Genomic DNA, 15,509 nt, shown 5'->3' with positions numbered 1-15,509 from the left:
ACTAACAGTTTGGACTGAGAGCACTGAAGCTGCTGTGTGTTGTGCATATAACTTAATGCTGTGTGTTGTGGCTTGCACTGCTGTGGGGGCGGGCGGGGAGGGCAGTGGTGGGGAATGGCTGGCATGAAGCTTGCTTGAGCCAATGCTATGCTTGCTGGGCTTTGGCTGACTGCCTTTGGGCCACCAACTGTATTTGCATAGTAATGGCTTGGAAGTGTCCATAGAAGGGATTGCAATAAAGGTGTGTCTTCCTTCTGCTTGGGAGCATCCTTTGATTTTATTTCAGGGGCAGACTGTGGACCCCCTATATTCATCCAGCTAGTTGCAAAAATCTAGGTCTAGGGGTGAGGTAGCAATGGGGAGGAATGAACAACCCCTACCCCGAGGCCCTGAGCCGTTTCCAAGGAGCTGCATGCCATGCTGTCCCTAGCAAGACCGCTTGCAGCCACATGAATCTAAAAGGAAGCTGGGGCCTGCGCCCCAACTGCGGCGTTCAGAGAGCGACACACCCTCTGTGGTTAACTTTCAGTCTACAGAGAGCCAGCTGATGTCCAAGGGCGACGAGGATACCAAAGATGATTCAGAGGAGACGGTGCCCAACCCCTTCAGCCAACTCACTGACCAGGAGTTGGAAGAGTACAAGAAAGAGGTGGAGAGGAAGAAACTAGAACTTGATGGTAAATGACCCTGAGGCACCCTTGCTTCTAAGTCCCCAGGGTGGAGGGGAGAGCTCAGGACCACCATGAGGGGACCTTCCTGCTTATCATCAAAGAATATATCTACCGTAGTTCCATTAATTGCAAAAATGCCCTTCATTGCTCTATTCCTGACAGTTACTCGGTTCCTTCATGTCACTTGACCCTCTCATAAAGGAGTTAATACTTGTAATGTGCTTAGAGAAGTGCCTAGAAGTATGGCTTAGGCCAGTAAACACCAGATCAGTTTTAGCTATAATAATGATCATAGTCATCATTATTATTTCCCACCAGGTCTTGTATAAGCCTTTTAGCCTGGCAATCAAAACCCTCCACCAGCTGACACCTTTATGTCTTTTTCTCACTCGTTTATTTCAGAATCTTGAGTGAAGCCCATCTCTCTGTATTGACTCCCAAATATTCACTCACAGTAGCTTATGTGCCCTTGTTCCTACCTTTGTCTCTTCCTGGCATGCTTCCCCTTCCTGGCTAGCCTGGTCAGTCATCCACACTTCCGGCTTCCTCTCAAACCCCTCTCCAGCTAGGAAGGCCACCCTGTCACCCTCCCTATTCCATCCAAATTGAGCTGCCCCTTCTCTTTGCTTCCTGACCACTTGGGGTCTGAGACACATAATTCAGCTTTTGGTTGTGTCCACCGGGCTAGACTGTCACGCCCTCAGGGCAGGGTCTTCCACCATCTCCCCTCCTCATCCCAAGTCAGCCACCTTCCTGGACACAAAGCAGGCACTTAAAAAAACCCTTGCTGGCCAGGCATGGCCTGTAGTCCCAGCACTTTGGGAGGCTGAGGCGGGTGGATCACTTGAGGTCAGGAGTTCGAGACCAGTCTGGCCAACATGGTGAAACCCCGTCTCTACTAAAAATACAAAAATGAGCCAGGCATGGTGCGCACCTGTAATCTCAGCCACTCAGGAGGCTGTGGCAGGAGAATTGCTTGAACCCAGATGGCGGAGGTTACAGTGAGCTGAGATCATACCACTGCACTCCAGCCTGGGTGACAGAGGGAGTCTCCATCTCAAACAACAACAACAAAAACAAAAAATCCCTTGCTGGCTCGCTTGGAGCTCTCATGTGCCAACTGAAAAGCAAATAGAAGAACATGGCGCTTTATATCCCTAGGGATTGCTTGGACAGAAAATGTAAATTTGATGAATTAAACAATAGTTACATGCAAAGAAATCATGGGTGTTTTTAAGGGGATTCAGCAAAAAATAAATAAAGGGAGTTGGTGGTTGTGGGTCCACCTCTTACCTGTTGATGTGCTCTGTGCTCACAATGTAAAGCTCCTGGCTGGTTCTCTTCAGAGACAGGACAGGAATGAGAGCCAGGCTCTGGTCCGGCCGTGTGCAAGTTCTCCTGCAGTGTTGTCCTCCACATCTGGAGTAACATATTGGTAGGTGTGTTTCGATGAAGGAAACATGACTCCACCCTCTCCCATTGGCCTTCCCAGGGAAGTAGCAGAAATCTAAAAAGGTTAGGGGGAGCAGCTAACTTCAGCCAGAAAGTTCATTATCAGCCAGAAGGATTGATGACCACATAGAAAACAGTAATTTTTAGAAGGCTTTATTTCCTTGATTATCTCTTCTCTATTTGACCTCTATCCTGAGGTCGTTTTCTGTTTTTTTCAGGAGAGAAAGAAACTGCCCCAGAAGAGCCTGGCTCACCTGCAAAGTCTGCACCTGCTTCTCCGGTGCAGAGCCCAGCGAAGGAGGCAGAGACGAAAAGCCCTTTAGTCTCTCCTTCCAAGTCTTTAGAGGGTGAGTCCAGCTGAGCAGGCTGGGAGGGAGGGAGAGGGGTGCATCTGCAGGCTGGGAAGGTGCCCTGCCTTCCACCCGTGTTGCTCCTAATCTGAAAATCTTTCCCCTCTGCTATTTCTAGGGAATCAGAAATAGGGGTTATCGAGTTTCACGTTGTTTCACTCGCAAGCTGTAACACTGCACCTTGCAGCTTAAACCCAGTGTAAGCAATGAAGAATAAGTGGCCCCCAGCTCCTTGCCTCAACTCAGACCTGGCTGGGGCTGTTAGGCCTTTCCAGATGCACTAGCCCCTTTCTCAGACTTTAACGTGTATGGGGACCGTGTGGGGATCTTGTGAAACTGAAGATTCCGCTCATTAAGTCTGGGATGTGGCCTGAGAGGCTGAATTTCCCAGGTGAGGGTAATGATGTCATACTCAACCTTAGCGGTACATTGGAATCACGTGGGGAGCTTTAACAGGCTTGATCCCACTCCCAGCTTTTCTGAGTTAAGGAAAACTCAGAAAAGTCTTGAGTCAGGTGGGTTGAGTAGTACAGCCTGGAGTTTTCACATCTCTAAAGTGTGGTCCAGGTTGAAAACAGCTTCAATAGAGAGATACTAGCTTCAAGAACTGAGTTCTAGGCCCAACTGAACTGCTAACTAGTAATAACTGCTAATTTTAGCAAATCAGATAGCATCTCTGTGCCTCAGTTTCGTTGACTGTCAGATGGGGCTCCTAATATATTCCCTTTTCATACATGTATAAGGGAAATGTAGGTGAAAACATACTTTGAAAGAGTAAAAGCAGGACTTAAATAATTTAAGATGCTATTATGGTTATGGTTAATAATATACATAAAGTGGATAAGAATTATAGTTCCTGGCCACCTAAATCATAAAAGTATCTTTACTGAGCTCCTGGAATCACTCCAGGGCATGAACACTCCATCCCAGGTCCCCTGGAGACCCCCACCAGACAGAGCCATCCTACTCTCCAGACAGCAGCAATATGGTGGCCTATTGGAATCTTCTCCCTCTGGGATAGAACGGCCACACATGTGGATTCCAGTAGAATCCCCAACCCTGAGCTCCCTCCACAAGCAAACTACTGCCTCATGTGCAGCGTTGCCAGAGGAAACCCATCTGCTTGAGGCCAGAGCCCAAGCGGATGTCCCCCAACTGTTGTGTTCATTGTGTCTCACCGTGGTGTTGTCAACCTGTCTCCACAATGTCTTCCTTTCTCTTCCCATTTGTGCCTTCATCAAAGGAGTTTCCTCCGATTCTGAATACTTGTCTCTGTAGTAAGTATAGAGAGGCTGTTTACTAACTCACCGCAACCCTTGCAATGGGGGAGGGAGGATTTTTTTTTTTTTTTTTCAAAAGAAATAGATTTCTCCCCATGTTTTTCTTTTGCGACTCACAACTCTGCCTTTGGGAAGTTTCCTGGCTGTAAAATTCATGGCCAATTCCACATGCACTATGCATGGATTAGGCTTCTCTATGGGAGATGTGGATATACACACATAGGCCACACACATACACAAACACACAGGCACACACGCCCAGAAGCAATAAGCTCCCAAGAGTTTGCAGGCAGTAGGGCCAGCTCGCAGGCACTCCCGGCGGTACAGTGCTTATGGCTGTCAGGCTCTCACTCTTCCTAATGCACGGGCACCTTGAAGGAGCCTGTTGCCTCATCTAGGTTTTGGGCTAGAGCCTGAACTGCATTATAAGGATGCATAGAGGGCCTGGTCTGCTAGGGTCTTTAGGACATGTGTTCCAGCCGCAGGAAGGAAATCCAGGGCTGGAGAGGAGGCTCATGGAGGAGTGGGACAAGGGCCAGGAGGGGCGTGCAGTGGGTGGGATAGCGGTTTACCCACTGCCTGACATTTTACACCCTATAGCAGGATTTTTCATTCTTCCCCTGGAGGGGCCCACTGTTGAGTTGTTAGAAGAGTTGTCTTGAAGACACTTCCCATAACCCACTTCCTGTAACAGACAGAGCTGGGGAGCATGGCACCTTGGAGCAGACCCTGCATGACGAGGACACAAGCTGTAGTTGGGTGGGGAGCCTGGTGCGAAGCCTTGGCCGGGCTGCTCACAGGCTTGCCCAGCTCCTAGGCAGACAGAGCTGACCTGCCATGCAAGTCTCTGCTGTTTCACATCTAGCCCACCCATCAGATCGGGGGTGGCTTTTTCCAACCATTTGCTACCATGACCTCAAATCCTCTTATGCTGAGTCACTTCAGTGTCACTCCTCATCTGTCTACCTGATTCCTACCCCATCAGCCTCTTTGAAGGCTCGCCATCAAAGAGAGCCTTTGCATCTGGCCATCTGTGCTATAACCTTCTCTTTAGCTCCTGTCGGACCTTGTCCCAGCTCATCTTATCCTCTGCTGAACCCTCAGGGCAACTGGCTATGCCTGCAAAGAAATAGCCCTGTATTTGATATCACATGATCAGTTCTGCCACTAACTAATGTAGCCATCTCAAAGAAGTCATTTAAAAACACTGCTGGACGGGAATAACATGAATCTTTGCCTTTCCTAACCCACAGCATGTTGTCAGGATAAAATGAGCTACTGAATATAAAAGTACTTTGTAACATGCTTTACGTAAGTTAGTCCTTTTTATCTACCATGTTCTCCAAATTGTAAGAGCTAATACAGCACTTGATGTTTTAAGCCACTAAGTTTTAGGGTGGTTTGTGATGCAGCAATAATATTTGGTTAAGTCATGGTGAAGAATAAGAACAAGAATTACGGAAACTGGTTCTTTTGTGGGTTGACTGGGGTTGATGGGGCTTAGCTGGATGATTTCTGATTGATGTGATATCCGCGGAGGGCTACAGTCAGTAGGGAGCTTGACTAAGCTGGAACTTCCAAGATGGTGCACTTACATGCCTGGTACCTCAGCAGCGGCAGCTAGAAGGCTGGGCTCAACTGGGACACTGAGATGACTGGGTGTCTGTCTGTCTGTCTGTCTCTGTGTCTCTCTCTCTCTCTCTCTCTCTCTCCCTCCCTCTGTGTGGTCTCAGGGCCCACCCATGCGGCCTCTCTACATGTTTTCCATCAGGGTAGTTGGACTTTATACATGTTTGGTATAAGGCTCCCAAAACTGTGAAAATAGAAGTTGCTAGGCCTTCTTAAGTCTTTGGCCTGAGGCCTGCTCTGTGGCACTTCTACTGCATTCTATTGGTTTTGCCAGCCACAGGACCAGCCCAGATTCAGTGTGGATACCCGGAGGGATAGTTCATTAGGGTCACATGTGCACACAAGCTGTACCAGATACTGAAAGTATATTTGAGTACTTAGAGGAACATTTATATCCCAGCTGTGGGGAGTGGATGGGAGGCACAGAGTCCACTGCATCCATTTATGAGAAGCTCTACTTTCTTTTTTATCAGCAGTACTCTAGGTTTGGGGGTAAGTAAAAGTCGCAGAAAACATAGCATTCTAAACTTACGTTTCTCAATGTGTGGCCAATGGGCCTTTTGTATCAGAATTACCTGGGGACTTGTTAAAAATATCTATTTCTTGGCCCACCTTCTGTTTCAGTTTATTGTGAGGACAACACTAGAAGCTGCATTTTTACAAGCTCTCTGGGTGATTCTTTCAGACACTGATGTTTGAGAATTTAAACCCAGACAGAAACTCTGTTGCAAACCTCTCTGCATGGCCAGCATCCAGCTCAATGGTCAGCCATGGGCAGCTCAGCTTGTTGCTCTTCTTCCTTTGTGCTCTGTTCTTTGAGCACCTTTGGGCCTTTTTGACTGTTGCTGCATGAGTGCTCAGCCTTTGTGTCAACATAGAACATGTTTTTTTTTTCAAGGTCTTTAATGAATCTCTCTATGACCTCTCTATGCAATGGTATGGCACTGCCGTTTCAACAGGGAAATAAAAGCAGTACATGGCAGCGACCAATTTTCCATGCATTTGGAATATAGGTCAGGATCTGTCAGATTGACCTTGTGTTCAGAAGTGCATCAGCAAATCCTGTTTCTGGGCCCTCCACTGGTGTCTTCTCTGCTGCAAAGAGAAGACTTCTCAAAGCTGGGGGGCTTGAGGCAAGAGGTCATGTGTTTGAGCCTGAGATGTCAGCAGGCCAGGGAGGAAAGGCAGCCTTGCTCTTTCAGTTACGCAAGGTCCATATTCCCTCTCCATGTCTTTATCCCAGTGCACGGCCACAGAAGAGCCCAGCTGCTGAGCTGATGCAAGGCACCCTCTGTTGAGCCTTCAATCTGGCCTCACTTGACAAAGTCAGCAGCAGTAAACATGGCTTGAACATGTTGTCACTGAGCTGCATGATGATTGTCAGAGAAGTAAAAGACAGAGTTTCTGTCATGAACAGTGTACTTGGGTGATGAATAGACTCTCAAAAGAAAAAAAGATAAATGACACATGCAAGTGTAAAATGAATATATGAGCAGTGGGTTTAGAGGAAGGCGAGCTCATTGTCCAATGTCAGGGGAGGCTGTCCAGATACAGTGTGGCTTGAGCCAGACCTTGGATAGGGACATGCTTGGAGAGGCAGAGAGGAGTGGAATGGGTTGTGCAGGGGTGGTGCCTAGGAAGCTGGGGGAGCTGGCATTCCTGGAAGGGGACTGTATTAGGCTTCTCCAGAGAAACAGAACCAACAGGATATGTAGAGGGATAAGAAGAGACTCCCTAGGGGAATTGCCTCATGTGATGGTGGAGGCTGAAGAGTATGTTGTCTCTAAGCTGGAGAACAGGACAGCCAGTGGTGTAACTCAGTCTGAGCCTGAGGCCTGAGAACTGAGAACCAGGAGCTCTAAGCCTGAGGGCAGGAGAAGATGGGTGTCCCGGCTCAAGAACAGAGAGAATTTGCCCTTCTTCCACCTTTTTGTTCTATGTGAGAGGGCCCTAAACAGATTGGATGGTGTCCAAACAGGTTGGTGAGGGCAGATCTTCTATATTCAGACTACTGATTCAAATGCTAATCCTGGACGGGGCCCTAAACAGATTGGATGGTGTCCAAACATGTTGGTGAGGGCAGATCTTCTATATTCAGACTTCTGATTCAAATGCTAATCCTGGACGGGTGCGGTGGCTCATGTCTATAATCCCAGCACTTTGGGAGGCTGAGGCTGATGGATCGCCTGAGGTCAGGAGTTTGAGATCAGCCTGGCCAACATGGTGAAACTCTGTCTGTACTAAAAATACAAAAATTTGCTGAGCATGGTGGCATGCGCCTGTAATCCCAGCTACTCGGGAGGCTGAGGCAGGAGAATCGCTTGAACCTAGGAGGCAGAGGTTGAGCGAAATTCCATCCCCCCCCTCCAAAACATGCTAATCTCTTCTAGAAGCACCCTCACAGACACACCCAGAAATATTGTTTTACCAACTATGTGGGCATCCCTTAGCCAGTCAAGTTGACGCATTAAAATTAACCACCACATGTTCGTTGGTGGCCAAGAGACAGCCAGTGGTTGGAGGCTGTGGGCTAGTGAGAAATCAAGTTGGAGAGGCAGAGTGTCCAAACCAGCTCTGCGCCTCCCACAGAAGCCCCCTTCCTCTTCCAGCCTCTAGAAGCCTTTTAGTCCTTTGTCTCCCAACCCACAGGGTCTGGGTGTGGGCCCTGACTTCCGAGTCTAGTCTTGCTCCTGCCACCTGTTCTCCCAATGCCTCCTGTCTCTCCCCCAGCTTTCCAGTCACCATCGTTGGACACAGCCCCCATTTTCCAACTTCTGCCCCACTCTACTCACTCCCAGAATATCCCCTATTCCCAGAGCTCCAAGTTCCCCCCATTCAGGAGACAAAGTCAGAGGTTCTTCTTAGAAGAGGCTAGAAGGTGAGTTCCCATCTGACCCTAGTTCCTGGGGCCTCTCCCAGCCTGGTCTTCAACCTGTTGACAGAGGAGGGGTCTAGGCTATCAGAGCCTGTCCTCAGTACTTTCCAGGGGCCTAACACATGTTGATTTCTGGAGCCCTGTCCCTTCTCTTGGCCAGTGGAACCCTCCAGTGGTCTCTGACTCTGTAGTTGAGGGAGTAATGACCTTAGTTAGGAACCTGGCTCCTCTAATCCCCATTTTCCATGTGTCATGACTCCTCAAACAATTCATGATGTGGAACCTCTCTGAATCATGGCAGATGCACTATCTGTCGCCCCCACTTTCTACATGGTGAGAAGAACCTTGAGTGTTGCTCTCCTAAACTAGACACACACCAGGGACTGAGGCTGTTGCTTAGGTTGACAGCAGAGCAGGTATGGGCAAAGGGACACGGATGAGGGGCATGGTTGAAGGATGCCATTGGAGCGAGGATACTTGTTGCTACCAGGCAGGAAATGACACTTGGACAGAAAGTGGGAGCCCCTCTTATCCATAGTTGTCTTCATGGAGCTAGAAGGCAAGTGCCCAAACCATCTCAGAGGACAGTGCCAAGGGTCAAGCTTGAGAAATGCATCCTAATGTGTCATTCAAGTGAAGGCCCTGCAGTGAGGGTCTAGGTTGAAGTTGCAGAGCCATGGAGAGCCAAGGAAGATGAGAGGGAAGACCAGAGCAGTAGGTACAGGAGACAAAGGCTAGCACTCAAGGCTGGTGCTCATTTACATGAATGGATCCAGTTCAGCTTAGAAGGCTCAGGCTGGGATAGACAAGAAAAGATTAGGTGATGGTATTAGCTTGGTTAGAATAAATCCATCCACATATTCATTTATTTGCTCATGCCTTCAACCATTCATGGATTCCACAGACCTTTTCTGGTGCCTTCTGTGAGCTAGTAACATAGGTCATTAGACACAGTTTTGCCCTAATTTATTTCAGTTTAGAAGGGGGAGGAGATAGGCATAAAAAACAAGTGTGGGCTGGACGCAGTGACTCACGCGTGTAATCCTAGCACTTTGGGAGGCCGAGGTGGGCGGATCAAGAGGTCAGGAGCTCGAGACCATCCTGGCCAACATGACAAAACCCCATCTGTACTAAAAATACAAAAATTAGCTGGGCGTGGTGGTGGGCGCCTGTAATCCCAGCTACTTGGGAGGCTGAGGCAGGAGAATTGCTTGAACCTGGGAGGCAGAGATTGCAGTGATCTGAGATCCCGCCATTGCACTCCAGCTCTGGGTGACAGAGCAAGACTCCGTCTCAGGGGAAAAAAAAAAAAAATGCGTGATCATTTTGAAGTTGCTAGGATGGAAGTTTAGAAAGCAGAGGCAGAAAGAAAGGAGTGATAAACTACCTGGAAGTGGGAATGAGGATCAGGAGAGACTTGAAGGAAGAAGTAACACTCAAGCTGATTCATTATATGGAGTGAAGGCTGGGGACACAGAGGAGAGTGAAGGGCCTTCCAGAGGGGAACAGGCTGGGATGACAGTGAGAGGTCCAGGGACCGGCAGCTTGATATGGCAAAAAGCAGGCAAAGTGGGAATAGGAGAGTGGACAGAGAGATGGTTGTGTCCAGCCTGGTTTATGGCACTCAAGAGTACTGCCAGGTGATGGCCACAGGATTACGTGGCAGAACGGGAGAGGAGGCTGGATGAGGATGACAGGACATGGGCTGGGCAGTGGGAAGACTGGGAGCAGTGGCCAAAGTCTTTGGTACCAATAGGGAGCTGGTGCTCCACAGTGGTCTGGAGGGGGCACTTTGACTTGCCTAGCAGTGTCAGGAGTTACGAAGACTTTGTTACAGGGAGATCTGGCCCAGGTAGTTCACTAGTCCACTCTAACTGTCCGCAAGTTACCCCACTCTGTCCCATCCTCCATATAACCATGTACTTCCCCAGACTTCACCCCTGTTAGGATCCCAGGCTTTTCCTAATACCGAGTCCTTCACTCACTCTCTCTGTAACACTGACTATACCTTCCGCATCACCCACGATCTCATACACCCCAGCACGCCGGGTTCCTTCTTGTGATGTGGCAACACACACACACTGCATTCATATGTGCCCATCACACACGCACCACACAGGTGTGTCACTCACTTACTCACATTCACACCCTTGCATATGCTCATGTGTACTCACACACACAAGGACATTTGTAGATGCTCACTCCCACACTCATATACCACTCACTGTCACACACACTGGTTTGCACATGCTCACACCACACACATCACACACTCATGCTCAGTCACACACACTCATGGCAAACAAACTCACTTGCATACTCAAACTTACACACACATACCACACACAACCTGCCCACTCACACACACACACAAACACACTTGCACACCCTCACACACGCTCACTCACACATATACTTGCACACCCTCACACACACACTTGCACACCCTCACACATGCTCACTCACACTCCTTTCAGTTCCCATGGTGAGAAGAAACTGAACCGGAAGTTGGTAAGCCGAAGTATACCCACCATGGTACTGTGTTCTTCAGCCTTCTTAGCTGTACAGCAGGGAGGAGGGGCATCAGATGATATTTACCTTGCTTTCTACTTTTCAGTCTGTGGTGTTACAATCTCCCTGACTCTCACCCCATCCAGGCATCTGAAAGGTTGCGTGGAAGCAAGGTTGAGTGAGAGTGGGGAGGGGGAGAAAGGGTGGAAGGAGGGTTTGGTTTCTGGGGCCTGAGCAACTCTGGCCTTGAATATGCCAGCGATCCCAACAGATTCCCAGGTGGAATAAAGACCTGGGGGCCCCAGTGGCTGCTAGAATGGGCTGACCAGGGGTCTTCCCATTTTGACTAACATGTCTGGGAAATACGGGGTCCATGTTATGTAAGGAATTCCACTCTCCCTCTGCCTACTGGGAAGATATTCTCCTTATTTCTCGGAGTTCCTCACTGGTATAGAAAATGAAATGGGTTTGAGAACATGTAATTTCCATATTTTTATTGGCGAATCTGAACTGGTTACAACAAGTCTTAGATGTCTCCACCAAGCTGTACACCTTACGCCTTCTCCTTCCTCTGTGTCTGTTTCTTCTTTCTTGCCTACAAAAACTGAGCTGGACCCCAGCTGGGCCCCCTGCCACATTCAGACATTAATATCCATCTAAATTTATAGACAAGAGCCCAGAGCTGCCGGCCTGCAAGGGGGTGTTCCCAGGACAGGCCACATGGAAGAGGGTGCAGATCAGAACCCAGTCCTTCCATCTGTCTCTGGAAGCCATCCCTCAACGTCAGGCTGGCCCTCCCCTCGCTCTGGATTGACTTTATAGAATTCCCTAGAAATGATTCTGTTAGCCCCAGGTGGAAGCTGTCACCTGAATGAAATCTTACGGTCATATCTTCTGATCTTTTTCTAGAAGGTACTAAGAAGACAGAAACAAGCAAAGCCACCACCACAGAGCCCGAAACAACCCAGCCGGAAGGGGTGGTGGTCAACGGGAGGGAGGAGGAGCAGACGGCAGAGGAAATCCTCAGCAAAGGCCTGAGCCAGATGACCACCAGTGCTGACACGGATGTTGATACCTCTAAGGACAAAACCGAGTCGGTCACCAGCGGCCCCATGTCCCCAGAGGGCTCACCTTCCAAGTCTCCCTCAAAGAAGAAAAAGAAATTCCGAACCCCCTCCTTCCTGAAAAAGAGCAAAAAGAAGGAGAAAGTGGAGTCCTGATTCACGACACTCGTGGGCTCCCTCCTGCCTCCTCTCTCTCCTCCCCTTCCCTTCTCCCATCTCTGTCCCTGCAAGCACAGGGCCAAGGAGGGATAGAGTAGGACCCTGGACCACACTCGGAAGGGGAACTTAGAGATCGCCCGACCAACCCTTCGTTTTACCGTTGCCCCAGAGAAATCAGGTGACTTGCCAAAGGTCACACAGCTAGTTAGCGGCAGAGCCTGCACTCGAATTCAGGTCTCCTGACTTCCAGTCCAGTGCTCCTTCTGCTACACAACACTGCCTAGTTGTGGGCCGCCTTTGTTTGGATGCTGCCCACCAATCTGAGCCTAGGGCAAGAAGGCCAGAAATGGGCCGTGATCTCTTATAGGCTCAGACTAAATCAGACAGGTCGAGGCTTCCCCTGAGTAAGGTCCATTTCTTCGCAGGAATCCAATCTCCTGCAGATGGAGCTATCTCTACATTTAAAAATCTCTTCTCTTTTCCACTTTGGGTCCCTGCCCTGCTGCTCAAAGCAACCAGCCAAATTGACCCCTCCAACAGAAAGTAATCTTTGTTCCCAAGGGCTGATGGCTTAGCTTGTACTTCCCTACACATTAACCCTGAGCTTTCTTCATGGAACCTCTTGAATGATGGATGGAAGAGCTGTAAGAGGTGGCAGGCATAAGGGCAAACCATGTAAGCTGAGGACTGGGGATGGTTTCATCAACATAAGAGGCCAGGAACCTGACCCCTTTGTATTGTGCGTCTCAGGCACTTCAAAACTAAAACCAAATTTAGCATAGGAAAAAGTTGTTTAATGCTCAGGGTAGAAATTTGGGGAAGTTGAAATCCTCTGTTGGCTTTGGGTTGTATAAGGAGGATCAAAACAACAGAGGGAATGCTATGACTTTCTAGCTTTGCATGACACCTGGAGCAATGCACTGTACCTGCCTCACTCCTGTCCAGCAGTAAGGTGTCCCCTGACCTTCCCTCACCCCCAGAAACACTTGCTTACAGACGGAAACTGGCATCTTACTCTTGGCACCTTGATTTGCACCCTCTGAGGTTCCAACTCTGAGTCACTCTAGGTCCAGCAGAGGAGAATCAGAAATGAGCCCTTCAGGATTAATCCTCTTACACCAGCTCTCAGAGAAATGCTGGGTGTCCCTGTCCCTGTCCCTATCTGTCCATCCTGGGGCCTGGTAATGGCCACAGTTATCGTTTTAAATGCCACCACTGTCTTCTCATGTTCTTCTGTGGGGCATTGATTAATGAGCATTGTTGGCTCCTAAAAATTAGACAATCCATTCTCTTAAAAGCACAGTGTCTTGAAAGAATATTTTTCCTTTTCATCTGACTATTGTGAAAATATTTTTGAAAGTTCTTAATCATAGTTTCCCACTTTTGAGCACTTACTATCTATAGACACTGTGCAGGCTTCACATACATTACATCCTTTAACCCTCACAGTAATCCTTTGAGGTGGGTAAGATCATTCCCATTTTGTGGGTGAGGAGATTGACCCCCTAAAAAGATAATTGACTTGTCCCAGCTGACTTGGCTAGAAAGATCTGGATTCTGGATTTGAATCCAGGTCAATCTGAGTCCAGAGCCTTTGCTCTTAACAGCTATGGTGACCAGACAACTTTAATCCTCAGGGGAGGTGGTTTTCATCCAGGACTTGTCTCTATGACTGGTCTCCATTGCATAATGTTAGCACTTGAAGCAAAGGTAGGGAACTCCCTCTGCTCATCGTCATCAGTGCACTTGAAGTTCCTGGTCAATATGGACTATGGTGATGCTACTGTGTGCCTCTGACAAAGGACAGGCAAGAGCCTTCTGGCTGGGGCAGGAAATACCATCCATAGTTGGCTATTTCTCGAGAAGGAAGGAAACTGACCTAGTACCAAGGTAAACCTGACACTGTGTCTCTCTAGTGCAGATTCCTAACTGCTACCCCAGGCTCCATCTGTGTTCTACTTCCTGATTGGGTCAGATTTTAGGAGGGACAACCCACTGATGCCTCAGAAAAATCTGTCATATGGGAAATGCCTTTAAAAGCCAATCCCTTGATGCCTTCTTTTAAAAAGTATATTTCACATTCATTTATCCTCTCGTGGCATTTGTTAAGGATCCACCGAGCACCAGGCATTATGTTGACATTGAAAGAGAGCCATCATTATGACTAGAATAATAAGTGGCAAACAATGTTGTGAGAATAGTGAACACGACCTCTGATGCAGCAATTTGTGTGCGAGTTGTACTTCAGGAGTGATGTTGATTGCTTCTGCATTCAACACACTCTCTTTATTCCCTTGACAATGAGGCCTCACTTAGTGGAAATGTTGGATGGAGTCTTGCTGCAGCATTATTTTTGGAATTTATGCCATGGCCCACTTTCTGTTGATAGATGAAACCTATCAGTTGGTTCATTCCTCATGCATTCCAAAAACATGCATTGAGCTTGGGTCAAGCCAAGGGCCAGGCATGAGGATAGGCATAGTTCCTGCCCTCAAGAAGTTCATGAGCATAGGAGGTGTATAGACAAATTGCAAAACAGGCAAGGGTACCAAGGTGGCATAAGGAAGCAACAATTAACTATCTTGGGGACCAGATAAACCCTGAGAAAAGCAATGGCTGTTAGGGTTTTAAAACAAAGAGAAATTTTCCAGTAGAATGAAAGGGTTGGCAGGGCAAGCCACGATGAGGGAAGAATGTGTGCAAAGGTGTGGATGCATGAAATGCCATGATGGGTTCCACTGAGCAATGTGGCATTGCCAGAGCATGACGTGGAAGCTCGGGGGTTGAGGGGTCCCTTCACAGGTAGGCAGGGCTGAATCCTAAGGAAACTGGTAGGAAGTGTGGAGGAGTTTGACTTGTCATGTAAGGGGTTTGGAGCCCCTGAAGCCTTTAAATCAGGATAGAGTCAGCATCAGAATTGCATTTTAGGAAAATCCCTTTGGTGGCTGAATGGAGACTGGACTGGATGGGCATGGGATGGTGGCATGGGAGCTATGAGGCCTTTTTGAAATGTCAATACTAAAACATAGTTGATGGCCTGCTTTACACAATGTTTCCTCTACAGCAAATAGTAAGTTTCCAACACAAAATTTGTTTCCATAAAAATCTTTGGATAAAACACCTTAAGAGAGATTTTCAACAAGGAGAGGGGAGCATTCAAAGAGCTTATGTTTCCAGTTTTATTTTGTCTTGGTGCAGAATTGCTGGGAGAAGTGTCCAGCCATCCTGCCGTTTCTTCCCTTGTGTAGAATGTGGCACACTTAGCTCCAGGCTTGAGGACATGCACCAAATGCTACAGAAACAGACATGTGGTCCAAACAAATCTACAGGCTATTAGAAAGGAAAGGCCATTTTCTTCAGCTCTGGATAAGAGTTGGCTGAAAACTTTGACCAATATCTGACTGGAGAAAATGTGTATTCAAGAACTCAGATTTGGCGGGCAGTAGGTTCATGTCTGGTTGAGCCACTGTGCCTGGATATGCCAGAGGAAAGGGTAACATTTGAACCAGTGTGCTGCT

General features: G+C 48.2%; 1 protein-coding gene across 1 annotated transcript in view; it reads left to right on the top strand.

Annotated features, from left to right (window-relative positions):
• Nucleotides 1-15,108, top strand: part of LOC105529956 (beta-adducin-like) — a 32,642-nt gene extending 17,534 nt beyond the window's left edge. The window contains exons 7-9 of the mRNA XM_011967253.1: nucleotides 530-677; nucleotides 2,342-2,470; nucleotides 11,678-15,108. Coding sequence (XP_011822643.1) covers nucleotides 530-677; nucleotides 2,342-2,470; nucleotides 11,678-11,988 — 588 coding nt within the window. The 3' untranslated portion in view covers nucleotides 11,989-15,108. The remainder of the gene's footprint in view (nucleotides 1-529; nucleotides 678-2,341; nucleotides 2,471-11,677) is intronic.
• The last annotated feature ends 401 nt before the right edge of the window (nucleotides 15,109-15,509 follow it).

Source organism: Mandrillus leucophaeus, unplaced genomic scaffold (assembly GCF_000951045.1).
Source record: "Mandrillus leucophaeus isolate KB7577 unplaced genomic scaffold, Mleu.le_1.0 Scaffold795, whole genome shotgun sequence".
NCBI lineage: Eukaryota > Metazoa > Chordata > Mammalia > Primates > Cercopithecidae > Mandrillus > Mandrillus leucophaeus.
This window is presented reverse-complemented; position numbering and strand designations above follow the sequence as displayed.